The 22,055-nt window shown below is 37.3% G+C and overlaps 1 protein-coding gene across 1 annotated transcript in view; it reads left to right on the top strand.

Moving 5' to 3' along the window:
* The first annotated feature begins 3,723 nt into the window (after positions 1 to 3,723).
* LOC127692779 (solute carrier organic anion transporter family member 6C1-like) overlaps positions 3,724 to 22,055 on the top strand; it is a 104,746-nt gene continuing 86,414 nt past the window's right edge. Inside the window, exons 1-4 of the mRNA XM_052193376.1 lie at positions 3,724 to 4,015; positions 5,959 to 6,219; positions 11,218 to 11,406; positions 16,302 to 16,398. Of these exons, the coding sequence (XP_052049336.1) occupies positions 3,724 to 4,015; positions 5,959 to 6,219; positions 11,218 to 11,406; positions 16,302 to 16,398 (839 nt within the window). The remainder of the gene's footprint in view (positions 4,016 to 5,958; positions 6,220 to 11,217; positions 11,407 to 16,301; positions 16,399 to 22,055) is intronic.

Below are 22,055 nucleotides of genomic sequence, written 5' to 3'. Positions count from 1 at the left end.
AACTAGAGGGAGAAATGGCAAAAGGAATTTGTAAAGATGGGACTGGGAGGAGAGGAGGTGGCAAAATCAGGATGTAAATCGAATACAAATAAATAAATAAATAAATAAATAAATAAATAAATAAATAAATAAATAAATAAATAACCCAATATATAAAATAAACACAAAGGGGAAAAAAACCAATATGGGCTAAGGAATGTAACAGAATTAGAAAAAAGAAAAATCTCATGCAGCTAAGAAATCTTTTTAGAAGTGTTCAGTGTCCTGAGACATCAGGGAAATGGAAATTAAAATTAATTAATAATATCATCTAATCTTAACCCACTCATAAAAGAAGACAACAAATACTAGTAAGGACCTGTGAAACTGACAAATCTCATATAATTTGATGCAAACACTATGGAAACCAGTGTGGTAGTTCCTTGGAAAACAAGAATTAAATCTGTCATATGTTTCCTGGACTTATATCCCAAGGATTCAACATTCAACAACAGAGACACATGCTCATCTATGCTCATCAATGCTCTAGTCATAATAACTAAGGCATGGAAACAGTGTAGATGTCTATCAGCTGATGAAGAGATGACCAAAAATGTGACAATGGAATCATTGAATTATGAAGAAAAATAAATAGATAAGAAGATGAATCTGGAAAACTGAGTGAGGTAACAGAAACCAGAAAGGCAATCATCACGTGCTGTCACTCATACATAGACATATACATATGTGACTAACCTCCCAATGACAGATCTGCATGATTCTGCCTTTAGAGTCCAGAGTTCCCAGTGATGGAAAAAGGCCTATGCTACCACTGCCTGGCATTTACAGGTCTTAACATCGATAGTTGATTTGTATGTTTAATTCCAAGTACCTGTAGAATCCAGGAAACTAGAAAGGGCTCTCTGGTGGGGAGAGGGAAAGAAGACTTTAAGGGAATAGGGGAGGTGAGTAGAAGAGAGTAAGATTTAAGTGGAACATGGTTGGTACGGTTTAAGAGGAGAAATGGGTGTGATAACTAACTGTAAAGGCCTTCTCATATAGTTAATAGGTTTCCATATGGCTTTCTCAAACATTCTATCGCCTATCTCTTCCTTCCTTCCTTCCTTCCTTCCTTCCTTCCTTCCTTCCTTCCTTCCTTCCTTCCTTCCTTCCTTCCTTCCTTCCTTCCTATCTTCCACTTCCTTCCTTCCCATCCTCCCTCTCTCTCTCTTTCTTTTTCTTTTTTTCATCAGCTATGTATGTACCAGTATATCTATGCATGTATCTATGTATCTGTCTATACATCTATCTATCATTTCTCTGTCTCTTTATTGTCTGCTTGCCTACCTATCTATATTCACATAAGATTTTAACTGGAGTTACCGTACATTGGGTATTATGCTCCTCCAAGAAGCTATGGATTTCCAAATAAAAATCTGTGTGCTCTGGGTGATACTTGTACACTGCTGATTCCAATAAAACACAAACACACACACACACACACACACACACACACACACGCACACGCACACGCACACGCACACGCACACACACACACAGAGATTTTGCAAAGTGATTAAATAGGTTTCATCCAGTGGTGCAGTGATATGGAAGCATATATAATTCAATAAAATTAATCGAGTACATAAACAGACTAAAAGGCAAAATCCTCATCATAATCTCATTAGATACAGAAAAGGCCTTTAACTTCTTCTACCAGTCCTTCACAATAAAAGTTGTTGGAAACACAAACAGGAGATATCTAAACATTACCAAGTCAAGGTACAGGAAATGTCCAGCTATTATTTAGCATAAACAATGTCCAGCTATTATTTAGCATAAACAAGGAGAAACTCAAATCAATTTCGCTAAAATCAGTAACAAAAGAATGATTCTACTCTATGCATACCTACTCAATATAGTACTTGAACCATTAGGTAGTACACTAAGACAATTGAAGGAGATCAATAGGATTTAAATAAGAAAGAAATTATCTTTACTTGCAAGTGATAAGATTCTATCCAAGAACTAAAAAAAAACAAAAAACATAAAACCTAACCAGAAACTTCTGCATCAATAAACAATTTTAGCATCATAATAGGATACAAAAATCAAAACATACACACAAAATCCTGTTGCTTTTGTAGGTACAAATGACAAACAGAATGAGAAAAAAAATCAGCAAAACAAAACCTTTCACAATAGTACAGAAACAACAACAAAAAACTTCAGGTAATTCCCAACATGTCATTAAAACTTCTTATGTTCCATCTTTCCACGGTTGTTTCCATCTTTATATATTTTTAAACAGATACATGGATGCTCTGTCCTATTTTCTAATAGCTTCTTACCCTTTGGAGTGAATTCACCTGATGACTACAAATTCAGCTCTCTGCTGGACCACTCCAAATATTGATTTAGAAGATCTCCATTGGCTATTGTTGGTAGGCAGGAATAGTGTTCTCTTGGATTTCTATAATTACTAGAAACAAAATTTCCAGGGCTTTTGTTATTTGTACAGCTACTTTTCTCCTTCTGCCTTTAGGTTATGAAGAGTCTAGTATCAGGGAGAAGAAGAGAGATTATTTCCTTCTCAAATGTTTCATTCTTAGGAACCCTGCTTTATTTATGCTTACTAATGTAATGAAGCAATGAGAGGGTATTTATACCAAGTGTGAGGAAATAGTAAATTAGGCATTTGCTGTTATTCATGTAGTGAATATGAGGAAAAATCAAGTCTCTTAATATAAGAAAGAATAATATTTTCTTCTTCAAATGCATTTAAATTTTCCACATTTAGTCATTTGTTTGTATGTTGTACCATTTTAACAAATTGAGTGGCAAACTGTTCTAAGCTTCATGAGTTGTGTTAACATGTTGACATCTTAAGAGAGAAGATAGGTTCACCTATAATAAAAAGATACCCTGTGCCTACACTGAGTCAGGTTCGTCCTAAGTAGGAGGCTGATCTGAAATTGCATTTTAATATAGAACAAGTTTCATACAATATACCATGGTCCTTCTCTCAAATGACATATTTCTGCACTAAGGTAAGAGCTCCTCTGTAGCCCCGCCTTCATGTATAGTACAATATACACCTGCCTTCCTGCTCTTGGCTGGAGATGAATTTTCAGGACTCTCAGTGTAAGATTTTCATTCACAGCCGTTATTTGGCTTCCTTTGTTCTGGCCCTTGCTTGTTCTTCTAGTTCTTCCATCACAGTGGACAGGGATAAATCATCTGTTTCCTGATATCTACTTAATTAATTACTTGATTATTACTTAATTAATTAATTACTTAATATGAAAGAACTTTAATGAATTTCTATCAAGTGCGATTATCCAGCTCTAGAGACACCACACTGAAGGAAGCCTGGCAATACTGATGGTTGGTTGTCAGTTCTTTTCTTACACGTTTATTTTTCCCTGTTTCCTTTACAAATGTTCATTATTTACTCGACATTTTGTTCCACGTTATTTGATCATATTATCCTCTCTTCTTTCCCTTCTCCTTCCTTCCCTTCCCCCTTTACCTTCTCTGTCACACAGAGAAGATAGAATACAGGCTTGGAACTTCCGCAGCGTCAGTCAACTGGTCTGTAGGGCCAGTTAGCTCCCTGCACTGGAAATAACGTTCCCTGTGGAGCTTCCAGTGGCAGTGACGACATTACTCCCCTGGGACCAAGGAGTACACGGGTGCCTCACAACACACCTGCAGTATCCTCGGAGCTGCTTGGGATAAGCCATGGACCAGGACAAGGGAAGCAAAAACCATGAAGTGGTGCAGGCTCAGGTGGTAGAGAAGGATGAACCCCAGAAAACTGAGGAATCCAGGAAAATAGGAACGTACCTGGTAACACTTCCAATTGCTGTGAAGAAGTTTACAGAGAAACAGGGTACGACAATCACAGATCCAAAATACAGTGGTCCCACGGAGAGGCCACTTGGTTTGGGCCCTCTTGTTTTCCCTTGTTTACAGCGTTTCAACAACATTGATTCCTTCCTGATTCTGTGCTGTTTTGCAAACTTGTCTCATGGTAAGTTGGAGGAGCCGGGTTGCTCAGGCAAAAGGATTTATTTATGAGTCTGACACACAGTGGGAAGGAGCGGGTGGACAACTTCTGACTCCTTTTCCGAACACAAATGAAAACCACTTAACCCAATGCTCTGCCTTTGCCTTCAGTCTTAGGGCTCCCTGCTTGGCGGGGTGCACTCCGTACTGTGGGTTTCAGCTTCAGAACTGATGGAAAGGTGGTGTTGGGTTAGTGCCTGTTATTTAATGAGCAACTTAAGTTCCTGTTGAATGCGGGGTTATTAAAATATAATTGGAAAGAGCATCACCATCAGGATTTCTGCTCATGAGTTTGAAATACTCTCAATAAACCAGGTTGCTGCCTGAAGTTTGTGTCTTCATCTTTGAAATGAGGGGTGGTGAGACTTCAAGTGGTTCAAACCACAAGATGAAACATCAGTGCTTTTACCCACATGTCTTCTCCTTCTCCTTCCTCTTCTCTCTCTTCTTTATTTTAGTTATATATTTTTACTAATAATTTTGAAATAACTTGGAAACCACATTTGCCCACTGCCTCCCTCCTGACCCTCACACTTAGCTATTGCCAGCGAGAGGCTGGGGCACTAGGTACAAAAGTGTGGACACGATCTTCTGTGGTTTTCTGATGTGTGTGGTGATTTTGGAAGCAGGAGCAACACTGAGGGATTGAGGTTCTTGGAGGTAGAGCAGGGAACAGATATCTATCAGCAACAGTCATGAATATTTCAGCAGCACTCTGTTCCTGTGTCTGGCCCTGGGGCAGTAGACCAACAGGGATCAATCGGTTCTCAGAGCTTTAGGAAGAGCAGTATGGACTCCTAAATCCCTGCAATCTAAGAGGTATTGGAGGTAATTGGGTGACAGCAACAATGGTTGCTTCAGCATTGACATGTGACCCTGCCACTTTGCAGGGTCAGAGTTTTAATGAGTTTAAATTTGTAACTATTATCTGTTTTTAACCCAAAGAAATGGATTTTTTTTTTTGCAACTATTGTATCACTTCATTTCCTCCTTTTGTATGCTAGTTTTCTTTTTTACATGCTGGATGGCGATTATACACATATAATGCTACATTTATTTATTTCATTCTCTGTAGAATGACTTATTTGAATCTGTACATTGGCACTTCTTTATTTTAAGATTGAAAATGTTCAGTAATTTTGAACTTCAAGCACTGAATCTTAGATCTCGTAAATGGTTATACTTTGAAATCCAAGCTGGGTTTCAAATGTCTTTATAATTTCATTTTAAAATAGGTAAACATCCATTATATTATTTATTAATTCTTTTTATGGTTTCAAAGCTTTATTGTAGAGAAGGAGAGTGAGAGAGACAAGGTAGTTAAATTGAAGCTGGCCATGGCCACGTGGAGAGCAGGGGATGGGAATGGGGAGAGATGGGGAGTAAGGGGGCAAGAGAGACAGAAGAGAATAAGAAGATGAGACAATATGAACATTTAGAAAAGATTTATTTGTTTTATTTATATGAGTTCACTGTAGCTGTCTTCAGATACCCCAGAAGAGGGCATCAGATCCCATTACAGATGATTGTGAGTCACCATGTGGTTGCTGGGAACTGAACTCAGGACTTCTGGAAGAACACTCAGTGCTCTTAACTGCTGAGCCATCTCTCCAGCCCTTATTAATTCTTAAAAATTGTGACATTATAGATCAAATATAGTGATTAGATGATTCGAACATAATTTATCACTAAGAGACTACTGATAGATGTACGTAAAATAGCTTCTCAGAGTCATGTAAAATATTTCATGAAAGTTAAAAAATTTATTTTCATAAGTTTAACTCTGAAGTGTTATAAAATAAACTTAAGCAGTATAAATATATTTTCTCTTTGAATTATTATACTGGTGATCTGTTTTGTCTTTTAAAATGCAGTATATTGACTTTTGTCTATCTTTTGTCTTTCTAGGCATGATACTTGCTCTTGGTGATCAGAATATAAAAACATATGTGTCTCAACTTTCTCTGTCACGAACAGAGGAATTAATATTGGATTCTATTGATTATTTTGCTGCTTTCTTGGTATCGATATTTGTAGCACACTTTGGAGGAAGAGGGAATAGGCCAAGGTGGGTGGCAACTGCCACCTTTGTAACTTGGCTTTCCACAATTGCTTTTGCTGTACCTTACTTTAATTATGAACTTATCAAACTGAGCGAAGTAAAAGAAGGTGAGATTTTTTCTATTATATTTCATATATTGTCAATATTTATTTAACTCTTTGTTTGAAGAAGTTGAGAATAGTTTCTGATGTATATCTGTGAATCCTTTCATCTTTGTGCATTTATGTAACCATGCTTAACAATACCTGTAGTGTTCTGATTTTTCTCTTGGGAAAAGATGAGTCTGGGAAGAAACATTGTGGGATAATTTATAAAATTATTTCTTTTATATAATTTTATGGATGTTACAAATCTCTAGAGAAGTATGGTAAGTCATTTTATTTTGTGCTAGACACTTGAATTATTGTTTCTTTTATTCATAGAACAGACCCATAAAAGTTGCAATACAAGAACAAGCGTACAGAGATCGTAGGATGCCTAGAAAAGTAATCTTTTTCCAAAAGCTATATGCTACTCTTTGACTACCATTTGAATCTACATGAATGGTGGCTTTGTCACATTGTTCACTGTTCATTCCACAATTTTCACTAGTTCTAGTAAATAAGATCCAGTTGAAATGTACTTGGAGTATGTTTCCATCACTACTACTGTCTCAGGTCATTCCTTATCATGTACAGGCTTTTACTGGCATGCTAAGCTCAGTTTTAACAATAAATGAAGACAAGGGACATATATTCATGTGCTTGTAAAATACATTAATGTTTTTGAAGTTTATAATGTTTATTAAGTTTATACAGTATTAAATTTAAAAGTAGTTAATATGAAGCACAATTATTTTAATATAAAAATAGTTACATACTATGTAATGCATTAAAATGTAAGAGGTGTATATTATACATGTTTGTAAAATGTCATTTATAGTTATAGAACTGATATTTGCTTCAATGAGAAGTTAACTAAAGAAAAGAAGATAATGGAAAGCGATTCCTTACTTTTTTCTCCCAACAGTATTCTGGTCAGGAATAGCAGAATCCTCAGGAACTTGTCATGATCAATATTAAAATTTCTAGTCAGTAATTAAGAAAGTATAAACCTTGCAGAGGACCTGAGTTTGGTTTCAAGCATAGACATTATGCTGCCAGAAAATCCAAATAACTATACCTCAAGGGGACTATTCTTCTGGCCTCAGATGTCATTGGATTATGCACACACCTAGACACACACACACACACACACACACACACACACACAGAGAGAGAGAGAGAGAGAGAGAGAGAGAGAGAGAGAGAGAGAGAGAGAGAGAGAGAGAAGGGAGAGATTCTCCATTTCTTTATCTTCACACCTTTCATTACTGCTATGTCTCCTAATTTTCTTTTCTGCTCTTTCCTTTTTGTGATTTCATGATTTGATTCTAGGTTCATTTTTATGTGTTCTACGCACCACTTTGGTATAGTCCATAGCTTTCTGTTCTCTTTGGGGTGATAGTGGTTGTGGTGTTTGTTTGTATTTAACTAAACTATTACATTGTCCTATGCTGGATGGAAAATATCAGCATGTAAAAAATTGCCTTACTTTCTTAAATTGAAGTTGTACATTAACCTTCACTTGTGTATCAGCATTCTTCCATTCTTCCCTGCAGTGAAAACATAGGCGCTGTCCTCTAGTGATCCTAACTCATCCTTCCTATAGTTTGTCATCCCCTTCTGCTCTCTGAAAGGTCCCCTACTTTACTAGCTCTCACCAGTATTTAAACATATTCATATTAACTTATTCATATTAATATATTATCATAAAACTTATAGTATTTTAAATTTTGACTATTCTATTTGTTTTTTAATCTTGCATGATTATACTTTCTCCTTTCACTTTCTAACCCCTCCTATGTCTTGTCTTCATAAACCATCACATATTGTTCCCTCCCTACAATCCTGTATATTTCCACAGTTTTTCATGCTTTAATTAATGTCTGCTTTGTATTTATACTGGCTACATTGTAATTGAGGGAGGGTTGCTATATGCCATAAAATTTATATATTTTGAGTGTTTTGCATATATGTATTCATGCACACCATGTGCATGCTGATGCCTGGTTATCAGATTACCTTTTACTGGAGATGCAGATGGGTTTTAGCTGCCATTTTGTTGCTGGAAACAGAATCCTGGTTCTCTGGGATAACACCCAGATCTCTGAATTGCTGAGGACAACTTCAGCTCCGAGTCCTTCTCACTCTTTTTACCGCCTTTTGAAATCTTTCATAAAAGAGTGTAAGAAAGACAAGTTCTTGATTTTCTTTCTTTCTTTGTTTTTTTCTTTCTTTCTTTGTTTTTTTTTTTTGTTGTTGTTTTTGTTTTGTTTTTTGGTTTTTCGAGACAGGGTTTCTCTGTGTAGCCCTGGCTGTCCTGGAACTCACTTTGTAGACCAGCCTGGCCTCAATCTCAGAAATCCACCTGCCTCTGCCTCCCAAGTGCTGGGATTAAAGGCTTGCGCCACCACCGCGTGGCAACTTTTTGATTTTCTATACATACATTTCTTTGGCCAACTTCCACATGAATTTTAACTAAAATGATATAATAACTGTGTCAAACCATTAACATAACTCATGCTATTTACTTTAATTAAACCTTTATGTGGTTTTAAATTAGATCTTTTATTTGAATTTGTAGTATTGAACACACCCCATTTCTTGATAGTACATCTATTGGAGATTTCTATGTATACTTCTTAGACGTTAACTCACTTATAACTTTTAATTTTCTTAATGGAGAATTATTTTTTTGTTAATAATCAAAAAGCTTAGTCAGTAGAAAGCTGAGAAATATATTTAATAGTATGTAGTCCAGTAAGTTCAAGATTATAAAAGAAGACAGAAATGAATAGACTCAGGAGATGTTTTATGACTGACATGAATCTGAAAGTATTTCTTTAGTCTATTTAATATGAAGTCAAATTGGCTTTTGAATGTCACACATTTTTCATCAGCTAAAAATTATAGCAAGAGATCTCAGAAAAATAATAACTACAGTTGTAGCTTTACTGAGAGTTTGAATGTTGTAAAAGAGAAAACTTAAAAGAGATGTCAATGATACTTACAGAAAAATCTTGTACAGGGCCACTGAGATAGTTAGCAGGGGCATTCCAACAGAAGTTTTAAAACATTATCTGGGTCTCATACTAAAAGACATTCACTGCAAAGAAGAGAAGAATAAGAGTTAAGAAAGATTGTCTGTTATAGGCTCAGCCATAACTGGTTTCTGCCAGGATCACAGGACATTGCAGATGAAAAGGCAGAAGTAAGGAAGAGCTTGATAGGATGGAGGGTGTGAGAAATCACATGAAACATATGAAACATTGATTTTAGGGATGAAGATTCCATTGTAGTCTTGAACTCATGGATGGAAGCAAAGTGTGTCTGCACATCGGTTAGCCAAGATGGAATCTGTAAACATCCGACTATGGATGGAGAATTAGCTCCCAAAGCATTCATGTAAATGTTCATGTAGCTAGTTGTTTCTCAGAGAGAGAGAGAGAGAGAGAGAGAGAGAGAGAGAGAGAGAGAGAGAGAGAGAGAGAGAGAGAGAGAGAGAGAAAGAGAGAAAGAGAGAAAGAGAGAGAGAGGAGTCCCTGGCAAAGTGAGCATGGTCCGCAATCCTAAAAAAAAAAAAAAAAAAAAAAAAATCACTTCTCTTGTCTTAGAATAAACAATTCTAACACAACTCATTAAGTCATTAAAAAAATAAGACTATGAATGTAGAAAAGGGACCATGCTACAATGTGGAAGCTATGAGTGGGAATCTGAGGCAGAGAGACTGAGTAAAGATATGACACCCACTGGAATATATTACATACAAGTATGAAAATATCTTAACAAATACCCATTGAACACAATGTATTTAAAGAACAAAGGCGTTATATGATGAATTAAAACACAATTTTAGTACATCTTTCCACTTTCCCCTGAGTTTCTTATTGTTTTGCACAAACTATACCAAATACCATTTCATTTGTATAATAGGTTGTACTTTCACTTTATCAGTTTTTCCAATAACATTTTATAAGCATGTGTCAAATTTCACCCAAGATCATCATGATAGTTATGGTTTACTATTATGTGATTAGTTCTGCCAGTCCACTAACAAGTATAAATACATAAACCCTGTAATCATTTTGGTAAGAAAATTAAGAAATTACCCGTGATCCATATGGTTTTAAAATAAAATGGGTCATTGACCATAGAATACCTAAGGAAATCTTTATCATTTAATACTTTGCCTTTATAATCCGATGTATACTTAGTTGTCTAGTTGCTATGCAAAAAGGTTAGAAAAAAACAGCAGTAGGGAATATGTCCTTTTGATTCATGGTTTCAGAGTATTCCCTCCATGGATGCTAGGCTCCACAGACTCTGAGCCAAGGCCAGGCAGAACACTGGGAGTATGCAAAGGAAGTTGACCTCATGGTGGAACAAAGCAGAGTAAAGACAGGAAAGATCTGGGACAAGATATTCCTTTTGGAGACCAGGATTTGCCTCTTTGTCTCACACACACTTGTAGAAACTCTTCAAATAATATCAACTGGGAATTGAATCCATGAGACTTTAGAGAGTTATTTCACATACAAACCATAATCGTGTATTATAGAAGCTCACAGGCCTAAAATAGGAAATTATTTAATCCTAGGAATAGTGTATATGTAATTTAAAGATTGCTAAAAATGGACACTAAGAATTACACTCACATGGTAAGCTAATCAGGGCATTGCCAAGTGCTTTTATTCTGAGATAAATGTCAGAAAAACAGGATGCAAAGTATTATAAAATGAGTGCAATACGTATTATGCATGTAAAAATGTGTATACATGTAAGAATATCTATGTACATGTACTCCTGAGCATATACATAACTATACCATTTCATAATCTGTATATCTCTTCCAGTATTCCCACCCATTTTCTTTTAATCTGCTATTTCTATGTAGAACATAATGAGGAATTGGCTGAATAACTAAACTCAATCTAACAAGAAAACCATGGTGCCGATAGCAAAAGATACTTAATTGTATGTTGAATTTTGAACTCAATTCAGTAAAACATATTTCTTATATTTCAGAGGATTTGTGCTATGAAGGAAAAAAACCTAGTGTTTGTGAGAAAACTGTAATACCGCACAAACCAGTATGTGTCAGTTTCTTCATCTTCGGGCAGGTGCTCCATGGAATAGCAGGGATTCCACTCTATCTGCTTTCCATGACTTTTATTTCTGACCATGTTTCTACAGTCTCATGTGGATTATATTTAGGCAAGTTTTTAAAGTATATATGGTCCATTTTGAGTGATTAACAGATTTCTGTGTGTTTTAACTGATAGGTAAGTATTGTTGGGCAGTAATGACACTGTTCTAAAGAGCAATGACTTGTTTTGTAACTTCAAAATCACATCAATACATCTAATTATGAGAATAAGAACACTAATTCATCTGTCACAGAAAAATTTTACAAGAATAGAAAGTATAGGAATGTTTTAAACGGCAAAATTTTCTCCTTGTTTTGGGTAGGATGATGACGGATCAAGGAGAGGGTAGAGAAGGATACAGGGGTGGAAAATAAGATAAATACACACAGTATCATCTCTTTGTCTTACAGTTTCTAATGTAACTGTTTCCTGCATTACATAAGCATTTATTCATTATTATTCCTTCATAATTTATTTGTAAACCAGAGAGAGATTCTGATCCTGGTAGGCAAGAATGAGGAATTATTTTCAAAGACATGTTAGATATCATTTTTTTTTGTTTTTTTTTTATTAATTCTTTTATTCATTTACATTTCAAATGATATCCCCTTCCTGGTTACCCTTCCACAGTCTCCCCATCCTATCCCCTTCCTCCCTTCTGGCTCTATGAGGGTGCTCCTCCACCCACTTACCCACTCCCACCTCATCCCTTTAGCATTCCCCTGTGCTGGAGCATCAAACCTCCCTCTCCACCTATTGCTGTCAGATAAGGCCCCCCTCTGCTTCATGTATCTGGAGTCCTGTCTCCCTCCATGTGTACTCTTTGGTTGGTGGTTTACTCACCAGGAGCTCTGGACAGCCCAGTCACTATTGCTCTTCTTATAGGATTGCCGTACCCTTCAAGTACCTCAGACTTTCTTGCTCTTCCATTAGGGTCCCCAGGCTCAGCTCAACTGCTGGCTGTGAGTATCTGCATCTGTATTGGTCAGGTGCTGGTAGAAGCTCTCAGAAAACAGCCATATCATGCTCCTGTCAGCAAGAGATTCTTGGTATCAGTGATAGTGTGGGGGTTTAGTGTCTGCACATGGGAGATTCCTAAGTAGGGTAGTCTCTGGATGCCCTTTCCTTCAGTCTCTGGTCCACTATTTGTCTCTGTCCTTTCCTTAGGATAGGAACAATTCTGGGATAAAAAGTTTGAGCTGAGTGGGTAACCCCATCCCTCATCTACTACAGGAGTTGATCTGTACATGTTGCATCTTTGCTTTGTTGGGTATTTCTGCTAAAGTCAGTGCCATTGGGCCCTGGGAGCCTCTTGCTTCCTCTAATCTGGGACTTTCTAGTGGCTACCCCCAGTTCCCCATCGCTCAATACTACATGCTTCTATTCAATTTTCTTATCCTCTGTACTCCCCTGTCCCTTGCTCCTCCCTGATCCTGCTCCCCTTTTCTCTCCCCTTCCTCTCTCCCTTCCAGATCCCTCCTTCCCTGTACCTCCTGTGTTTATTGTGTTCCCAGTTCTATGTAGCATTGAAGCATCTACATTTTGGTCTTTCTTCTTAAGCTCCATTTGGTTTTGTGGGTTGTATCCTGGGCACTCTGAGAAGCTTTTGGACTACTATGCACTTATCAGTGAATACATCCCAAGCGTGTACTTTTTGTCTGATTACCTTACTCAGGATGATTTTTTTTTTTTTTTGAGATAGGGTTTCTCTATGTAGCCCTGGCTGTTCTGGAACTCATTTGGTAGACCAGGCTGGCCTCGAACTCAGAAATACACCTGCCTCTGCCTCCCAAGTGCTGGGATTATAAAGGCGTGCGCCATCACCGCCCCGCGATATTTTCTATTCCCATCCATTTGCCTGAGAATTCCATGAAGTCGTTGTTTTTAATAGCTGAATAGTATTCCATTGTGTAAAAGTACAACATTTTCTGTATCCATTCTTCTTTTGAAGGATGCCTGGGTTCTTTCCAGCTTCTGGCTATTACAAAGAAGGCTGCTATGAAATTAATGGAACATGTGTCCTTGCTATATGTTGGAGCATCATTTTAGTATATGCCAAGTAGGGGTATAGCTGAGTCTTTAGGTAGAACTATTTCCAGTTTTCTTGGGAGCCACCAGATTTATTTCCAAAGTGTTTTTACAAGCTTTTAGTCCCACCAGCAGTGGTGGAGTTTTCCTTGTTCTCCACATCATCACCAGCATCTGCTGTCACCTGCTTGTTTTTACCTTAACAATTCTGATTGGTATGAGGTAGAATCTCAGAGTCCTTTTGATTTACATTTCTCTGATGACTAAGGATGTTGAGCATTTCTTTTTTAAAAAATAATAAATTATTTTAATGGATATTTTATTTATTTACATTTCAAATGTTATCCCATTTCCTGGTTTCTCCTCCACATACCCTCTATCTCATCCCCCTCCCCTTGCTTCTATGAGGGTGCTCCCCTGCCTACACATACGCCTGCTTCACTGCCCTAACATTCTATTACACTGGGGCCCCTTGATCCTTCACAGGACCATGGACCCCTCCTCCCATCCATGTCAGATAAGATCATTCTCTGCTCCATATGCAGCTGAAGCCATGGGTCTCTCTTTGATTACTGGTTTAATCCCTGGGAACTCTGGAGGAAGGTCTGCTTGGTTGAGGTTGTTGCAAACCCCTTCAGCTCCTATAGCCTTTTCACTACCTTGTCCATTGGGGTCTCCATGCTCAGTCCAATGGTTGGCTGCAATAATCCACATCTGTATTGGTCAAGATTTGGCACAGCTTCTCGGGAGTCAGCTATATCAGACTCCTATCAGCAAGCATTTCTTGGCATTAGAGATAGTGTCTGGGCTTGGTGTCTGCAGATGGGATGGATCCCCAGGTGGGGCAGTTTCAGGATGGCCTTTCCTTCAGTCTCTGCTATACCTTTTGTCCCTGTATTTCCTTTAGAAGGAAACAATTCTGGGTTAAAATTTTGGAGATGGCACTATTCCTCAATCGGAGGCCATGTCCAACCTCTGGATATGGTCTGTACAGGTTCTCTCTCCCCTTTGTTGGGAATTTCAGCTAATATCATCCCCATTGTGTCCTGGGAGCCTCTTGCTTTCCTGGCTTCTGGAACTTTCTGGTGGCTACCTTCAGTTCCCCATCCCCCATTGCTGTATACCTCTGTTCTATATCCTGATTGTCTGCACTTCTCTTCAGTCTCCTCCCATATCTGACCTGCCCCCTTTTTATTCTCTCCCACTCATCTCTTCCTTCCAAATCCCTCTCAACTTCTAACTCCCTTGATTATTTTGTTCTGAAGCATCCTGACTTTGGTCTCCCTTCTTCTCAGGCATTCAAGTCTCCCCCTTTAGTTGAGAATGTTTTTGTTTAACTATGTACCCCACTTTTTAATAGGGTTATTTGGTTCTCTCAGGTCTAACTTATGAGTAATTTGTATATTTTGGATAGTATCCCTCTCTAAGTTGGTGGTTTGCTAAAGATCTTTTCCAAATCTGTGGGTTGCCGTTTTGTCCTATTGGCAATGTTCCTTGCCTTACAGAAGCTTTGCAATTTTCCGAGGTCCATATTAGAGCATGAGTCACTGGTGTTCTGTTCAGGAAATTTTCCATTATTCTAATGTTTTGGAGGTTATTTTCTGTTTTCTATCCTATTAGATTCAGCATATCTGGTTTTATGTTGAGGTTCTTGATCCACTTGGATTTGAGTTTTGTACAAGGAGTGAAGAATGGATCAATTTGCATTCTTCTACATGCTGACCAACAGTTGATCCAGCACTATTTGTTGAAAATGTTGTCTTTTTTCCACTGGATGGTATTGTTTTCTTTGTCAAATATCAAGTAACCATAGGTGTGTGGGTTTATTTCTAGGTCTTCAAAATGCTACCCTTCACAATAGTCACAAATGATGTAAAATATCTTAGTGTGACTCAAGCAAGTGAAAGATCTGTATAACAAGATCTTCATGGCTCTGAAGAATAAAATCTAAGAAGACCTCAGACAATGGAAAGATCTCTTGTGTTCATTGACCCGCAGAATTAACATAGTGAAAATGGCTATCTTACTCAAAGCAATATAGAGATTGAATGCAATGCCCATCAAAATGCCAACTCAATTCTTCAGAGATAAACAGAGCAATTCTGAATTTCATCTGAAATAACAAAAATCCCAGTATAGTGAAAACCATTCTCAACAATAAAACAATTTTTGGGGGAATCACCATCCCTGACCTCAAGCTATACTATAGAGTTTTAGTGATAAAAACCACATTGTACTGGTACAGTGACAGATAGGTAGATCAATGGTTGGATAACATTTTTAAAAATATAAACTTATTTTATATTTACTTTGATAATATCTATAGAGATATAATAAAGGAAATGTAATTATTTTATGTTCATATTGAATATATTTATGCTATATTAAATATATAAACAAAATAAGATAAAATTATTAAATTATATGAGTATCTGATACTTGATTACATAAAAGGCTATGCCACACAGTGGTACTGTCAGCCAGTAGTTAGATAAATCTCTGGCATTGTTTTAGGTATAATTAATGTTCACAATCTTTAAGTACTGAGTAAAATACATGATTCAGGTTATAAGAACAGTCCTAACTCAAGCAATGAAGAGTCCTAACAGAACAGACTCACTGTTCCCAAAGAAGTAGCAACTGTGTCTCAGGATTAGCATCAAGTATAAGAATATCATCAACTCTTGCATGAATTTATCACAAACTTCTTGTCACATTGATTTGAAACTTGATAGGATAAATTCCAGAAATACATACAATTTAATCTCTCCCCAATTTTTCTCCCACTCCCATTTCTTACCCTGTGTTCCTACCAATCTTCTCTCTGACAATAGAGAATAGCATGAAAAATTATAGATATCACATATAGTTCACTTGTATTTTATATGACCAAGTATAATTGTTAACCTTTTTTGTTCTGTTTTCCTTTTGAAGCTATTGCAGATGCTTCAATAGTTGTGGGATACCTTCTGGGTTTTCTACTAGCAGTAAAAAGTTCTAAAGCTCCAGTGAAAGAAGCTATGAAAGCAGTGTAAGTCATACTATTTACTATTCTATTTAGTTTATGTTGTATAGAATACTTTTTGAATAATACATAGCAAATAAATGTGGGTGATGTGTACATGTATGTAAACAAGAGTACAATTATACTGTGCATTTGTATTTTTACTGTTTAAAATATAATCAATTTGATTACTTAAAATTTCATTAGCTCTTTGATTTGTTGTTAAAATATGCAATACTCATTCAATACATTGCAACAGTAATTCTTTGTATTATACATAGAAGGTTTTATCCTGGTTAGTATTCAGTTAGCAGATTTTTTTTTCATACAACATATTCTGTTCATATTGTTCTCTTGAACCAAACTCCTCCAAGCTACCTGCCTACCCATATGATATTATATACCTAGGGACAATATGTTTTCTACAGCACATTGTCCCTACATGTAACTACAACACTCCACAGTAGATCCTATGGCTAGGATTTAACCAATACAAAATAGTTATTTGATTAAAGGTTTTTAAATTTTGTTTTGTTTTATTATTTATTTCTTTGTCTTATTCGTCCTTTGCTTGTTTGATTTTCATTTCTGTGTGCATGTTGTTTCACTTTTCTTCTGTTTTTTGAATGAATAAGAAAAAACATAACATGTCTCCTATGGAAAAACACTATTGTACTAATGTAGAAGGTTAGAAATAAATACATGTATGAAAAGAATTCAAATAGATTCACCAAATAATTGTGGAGATAATGCCCATAATGCCCCAACTAGATGTTTTATGCCATGCCATATCAGGAATAAATTAAATATAGTATGTTTCCATGTGAAATTTGCAAAGGACTTAGTGTTAGATTCTGCCTCCTATATTTCTTCCTTTATCTGTGCCCATTCTCTTCCCTCATTATCCCTCCCATTCTAGTTTCTTTCTTAAATGTAGATAATGTTGCGTTGTATTTCCTCTTTCTTAGGAGATTGTGTTCTTGCTGGCACTTTAGTTGGTACCAAACTTCTGGGATCATTCATATTGTAGAACACAGAATCAATGAATGTGAATGAACAAGCATTATAGTAGAATCCTTTTGGTATTTTTTTCAAATAGTAGTATAATTGGATGATTGTGAATTGGCACTCAATTTCCTGATGGAACTTTTACCCTAATTTTCTATACTGATTATACCAGTGTGCACTCTATTTGTTTTTATTTTTTATTTTTTTACTTTTTATTAGATATATTCTTCATTTACACTTCAAATATTGTCCCCTTTCCTGGTCCCCTTTAAAAGTCTTATAATCCATCTCCCCTCTCCCTGTTCCCCAATCAACCCTCTCCCGCTTCCCTGTCCCATCTTTCCCCCACACTGCAGAATCGAGTCTTTCCAGGACCAAGGGCCTCTCCTCCTTTTGATGTCCAACAAGGCCATCCTCTGCTGCCTATGCATCTGGAACCATGAGTAACTCCATGTGCAGTCTCTGGTTGATGGTTTTGTCCCTGGAAGCTCTGGAAGTACTGAGTTGCTCATTTTGCTGTTCCTTCTATGGTGCTACAAACCGTTCAGCTCCTTGTGTCCTTTCTCTACCTTCCCCATTGGGGACCCTGTGCTCAGTTTTAATGGCTGGCTGAAAGTGTCCACTTCATGCACTAGCAGAGCCTCCCAGCTGACAGCTCTATCCGGCTCTGTTCAGCAAGTCCTTGTGGGCATCAATAATAGTGTCTGAGTTTCCTAACTGTATATGGGATGGATTACTAGGTGGGGATAGTTTCTAGATGGTCCTTCTCTCAGATTCTGCTACAGACTTTGCTTTTGTATCTCCTTCTGTGGGAATTTTTTCCCCTTTCTAAACACCAGACTATTCATACATTGTTCTTCCTTCTTCCTGAGCATCTTGATATGTGAATTATATCTTATGTATTCCAAGCTTCTGGGCTAATATCCACTTATCAGTGAGTGCATACCATTTGTATTCTTTTGTGACTGGGTTACCTTGCTCAGGATGAAATTTTCTTTTTTTTTTTTTTTAAATAAGTAAATAAAGGAACTGGATTTTTTTTTCACATTTTTTTATTCGATATAATTTATTTACATTTCAAATGATTTCCCTTTTTCTAGCCCCCCCACTCCCAGATAGTCCCGTAAGCCCCCCTTCTCTTCCCCTGTCCTCCCTCCCACCCCTTCCCACTTCCCCGATCTGGTTTTTGCCGAATTACTGTTTCACTGAGTCTTTCCAGAACCAGGGGCCACTACTCCTTTCTTCTTGTATCTCATTTGATGTATGGATTATGTTTTGGGTATTCCAGTTTTCTAGGTTAATAACCACTTATTAGTGAGTGCATACCATGATTCACCTTTTGAGTCTGGGTTACCTCACTTAGTATGATGTTCTCTAGCTCCATCCATTTGCCTAAGAATTTCATGAATTCATTGTTTCTAATGGCTGAATAGTACTCCATTGTGTAGATATACCACATTTTTTGCATCCACTCTTCTGTTGAGGGATACCTGGGTTCTTTCCAGCATCTGGCAATTATAAATAGGGCTGCTATGAACATAGTAGAGCATGTATCCTTATTACATGGTGGGGAATCCTCTGGATATATGCCCAGGAGTGGTATAGCAGGATCTTCTGGAAGTGAGGTGCCCAGTTTTTGGAGGAACCGCCAGACTGATTTCCAGAGTGGTTGTACCAATTTGCAACCCCACCAGCAATGGAGGAGTGTTCCTCTTTCTCCACACCCTCTCCAACACCTGCTGTCTCCTGAATTTTTAATCTTAGCCATTCTGACTGGTGTAAGATGAAATCTTAGGGTTGTTTTGATTTGCATTTCCCTAATGACTAATGAAGTTGAGCATTTTTTAAGATGCTTCTCTGCCATCCGAAGTTCTTCAGGTGAGAATTCTCTGTTTAACTCTGTACCCCATTTTTTTAATAGGGTTGTTCGGTTTTCTGGAGTCTAACTTGTTGAGTTCTTTATATATATTGGATATTAGCCCTCTATCTGATGTAGGATTGGTGAAGATCTTTTCCCAATTTGTTGGTTGCCGATTTGTCCTCTTGATGGTGTCCTTTGCCTTACAGAAACTCTGTAACCTTATGAGGTCCCAATTGTCAATTCTTGCTCTTAGAGCATACGCTATTGGTGTTCTGTTCAGAAACTTTCTCCCTGTACCGATGTCCTCAAGGGTCTTCCCCAGTTTCTTTTCTATTAGCTTCAGAGTATCTGGCTTTATGTGGAGGTCCTTGATCCATTTGGATTTGAGCTTAGTACAAGGAGACAAGGATGGATCAATTCGCATTCTTCTGCATGCTGACCTCCAGTTGAACCAGCACCATTTGTTGAAAAGGCTATCTTTTTTCCATTGGATGTTTTCAGACTCTTTGTCGAGGATCAAGTGGCCATAGGTGTGTGGGTTCATTTCTGGATCTTCAATCCTGTTCCATTGATCCTCCTGCCTGTCACTGTACCAATACCATGCAGTTTTTAACACTATTGCTCTGTAGTATTGCTTGAGGTCAGGGATACTGATTTCCCCAGATTTTCTTTTGTTGCTGAGAATAGTTTTAGCTATCCTGGGTTTTTTGTTGTTCCAGATGAATTTGATAATTGCTCTTTCTAACTCTGTGAAGAATTGAGTTGGGATTTTGATGGGTATTGCATTGAATCTGTATAGTGCTTTAGGCAAAATGGCCATTTTAACTATATTGATTCTACCGATCCATGAGCATGGGAGTTTTTCCCATTTTTTGAGGTCTTCTTCCATTTCCTTCTTCAGAGTCTTGAAGTTCTTGTCATACAGATCTTTCACATGTTTGGTAAGAGTCACCCCAAGATACTTTATACTGTTTGTGGCTATTGTGAAGGGGGTCATTTCCCTAATTTTTTTCTCAGCCTGCTTATCCTTTGAGTATAGGAAGGCCACTGATTTGCTGGAGTTGATTTTATAACCTGCCACTTTGCTGAAGTTGTTTATCAGCTGTAGGAGCTCTCTAGTGGAGTTCTTTGGGTCACTTAGGTAGACGATCATGTCGTCTGCAAATAATGATAGTTTGACTTCTTCCTTTCCAATTTGTATCCCTTTGACCTCCTTATGTTGTCGAATTGCCCGAGCTAGTACCTCAAGTACAATATTGAAAAGATAAGGAGAAAGGGGGCAGCCTTGTCTGGTCCCTGATTTCAGTGGGATTGCTTCAAGTTTCTCTCCATTTAGTTTGATGCTGGCTACCGGTTTGCTGTATATTGCTTTTACTATGTTTAGGTATGGGTCTTGAATTCCTGTTCTCTCCAAGACTTTAAGCATGAAGGGATGCTGAATTTTGTCAAATGCTTTTTCAGCATCCAATGAAATGACCATGTGGTTTTGTTCTTTGAGTTTGTTTATGTAGTGGATTGTATTGATGGATTTCCGTATATTGAACCAACCCTGCATTCCCGGGATAAAGCCTACTTGATCATGGTGGATGATCGTTTTGATGTGTTCTTGGATTCGGTTGGCAAGAATTTTATTGAGTATTTTTGCATCTATGTTCATAAGGGAAATTGGTCTGAAGTTCTCTTTCTTTGTTGGATCTTTGTGTGGCTTTGGTATCAGCGTAATTGTGGCTTCGTAGAAGGAATTGGGTAGTGTTCCTTCTGTTTCTATTTTGTGGAATAGTTTGAAGAGTATTGGTGTTAACTCTTCTTTGAAGGTCTGGTAGAATTCTGCACTGAAACCATCTGGTCCTGTGCTTTTTTTGGTTGGAAGACTTTCTATGACTCCTTCTATTCTTTAGGCATTATGGGACTGTTTAGATGGTCTAGTTGGTCCTGATTTAATTTTGGTATTTGGTATCTGTCAAGGAAATTGTCCATTTCCTCCAGATTCTCCAGTTGTGTTGATTACAGGCTCTTGTAGTAGGATCTGATGATTTTTTGGATTTCCTCAGTTTCTGTTGTTATATCTCCCATTTCATTTCTAAGTTTGTTAATTTGGATACTTTCTCTGTGTCCTTTGGTCAGTCTGGCTAAGGGTTTATCTATCTTGTTGATTTTCTCAAAGAACCAGCTCCTGGTTTTGTTGATTTTTTGTATGGTTCTCTTTGTTTCTACTTGATTGATTTCGGCCCTGAGTTTGATGATTTCCTGCCTTCTACTCCTCCTGGGCAAAATAGCTTCTTTTTGTTCTAGGGCTTTCAGGTGTGTCATTAAGCTGGTAATGTATGCTCTCTCCATTTTCTTTTTGGAGGCACTCAGGGCTATGAGTTTTCCTCTTAGCACTGCTTTCATTGTGTCCCATAGATTTGGGTATGTTGTGTTTTCATTTTCATTATGTTCTAAAAAGTCTTTAATTTCTTTCTTTATTTCTTCCTTGACCAAGGTATCATTGAGTAGAGTATTGTTCAGTTTCCACGTGTATGTGGGTTTTCTGTTGTTTCTGTTGCTATTTAAGACCACTTTTACTCCATAGTGATCAGATAGGAGGCATGGGATTAGTTTTATCTTCTTATATTTGTTGAGGTCTGTCTTGTGACCAATTATATGGTCGATTTTGGAGAAGGTACCATGAGGTGCTGAGAAAAAGGTATATTCTTTTGTTTTAGGATAGAATGTTCTATATATATCTGTTAAATCTAATTGGTCCAAATCTTCAATTAGTTTCATTGTGTCCCTGTTTAATTTCTGTTTTCCTGATCGGTCCATTGAGGAAAGT

Source organism: Apodemus sylvaticus, chromosome 9 (genome assembly GCF_947179515.1).
Source record: "Apodemus sylvaticus chromosome 9, mApoSyl1.1, whole genome shotgun sequence".
Classification (NCBI taxonomy): Eukaryota; Metazoa; Chordata; class Mammalia; order Rodentia; family Muridae; genus Apodemus; species Apodemus sylvaticus.
Note: the sequence above shows the minus strand (reverse complement) of the source record. Positions and strands in the feature narration are given on the sequence as shown.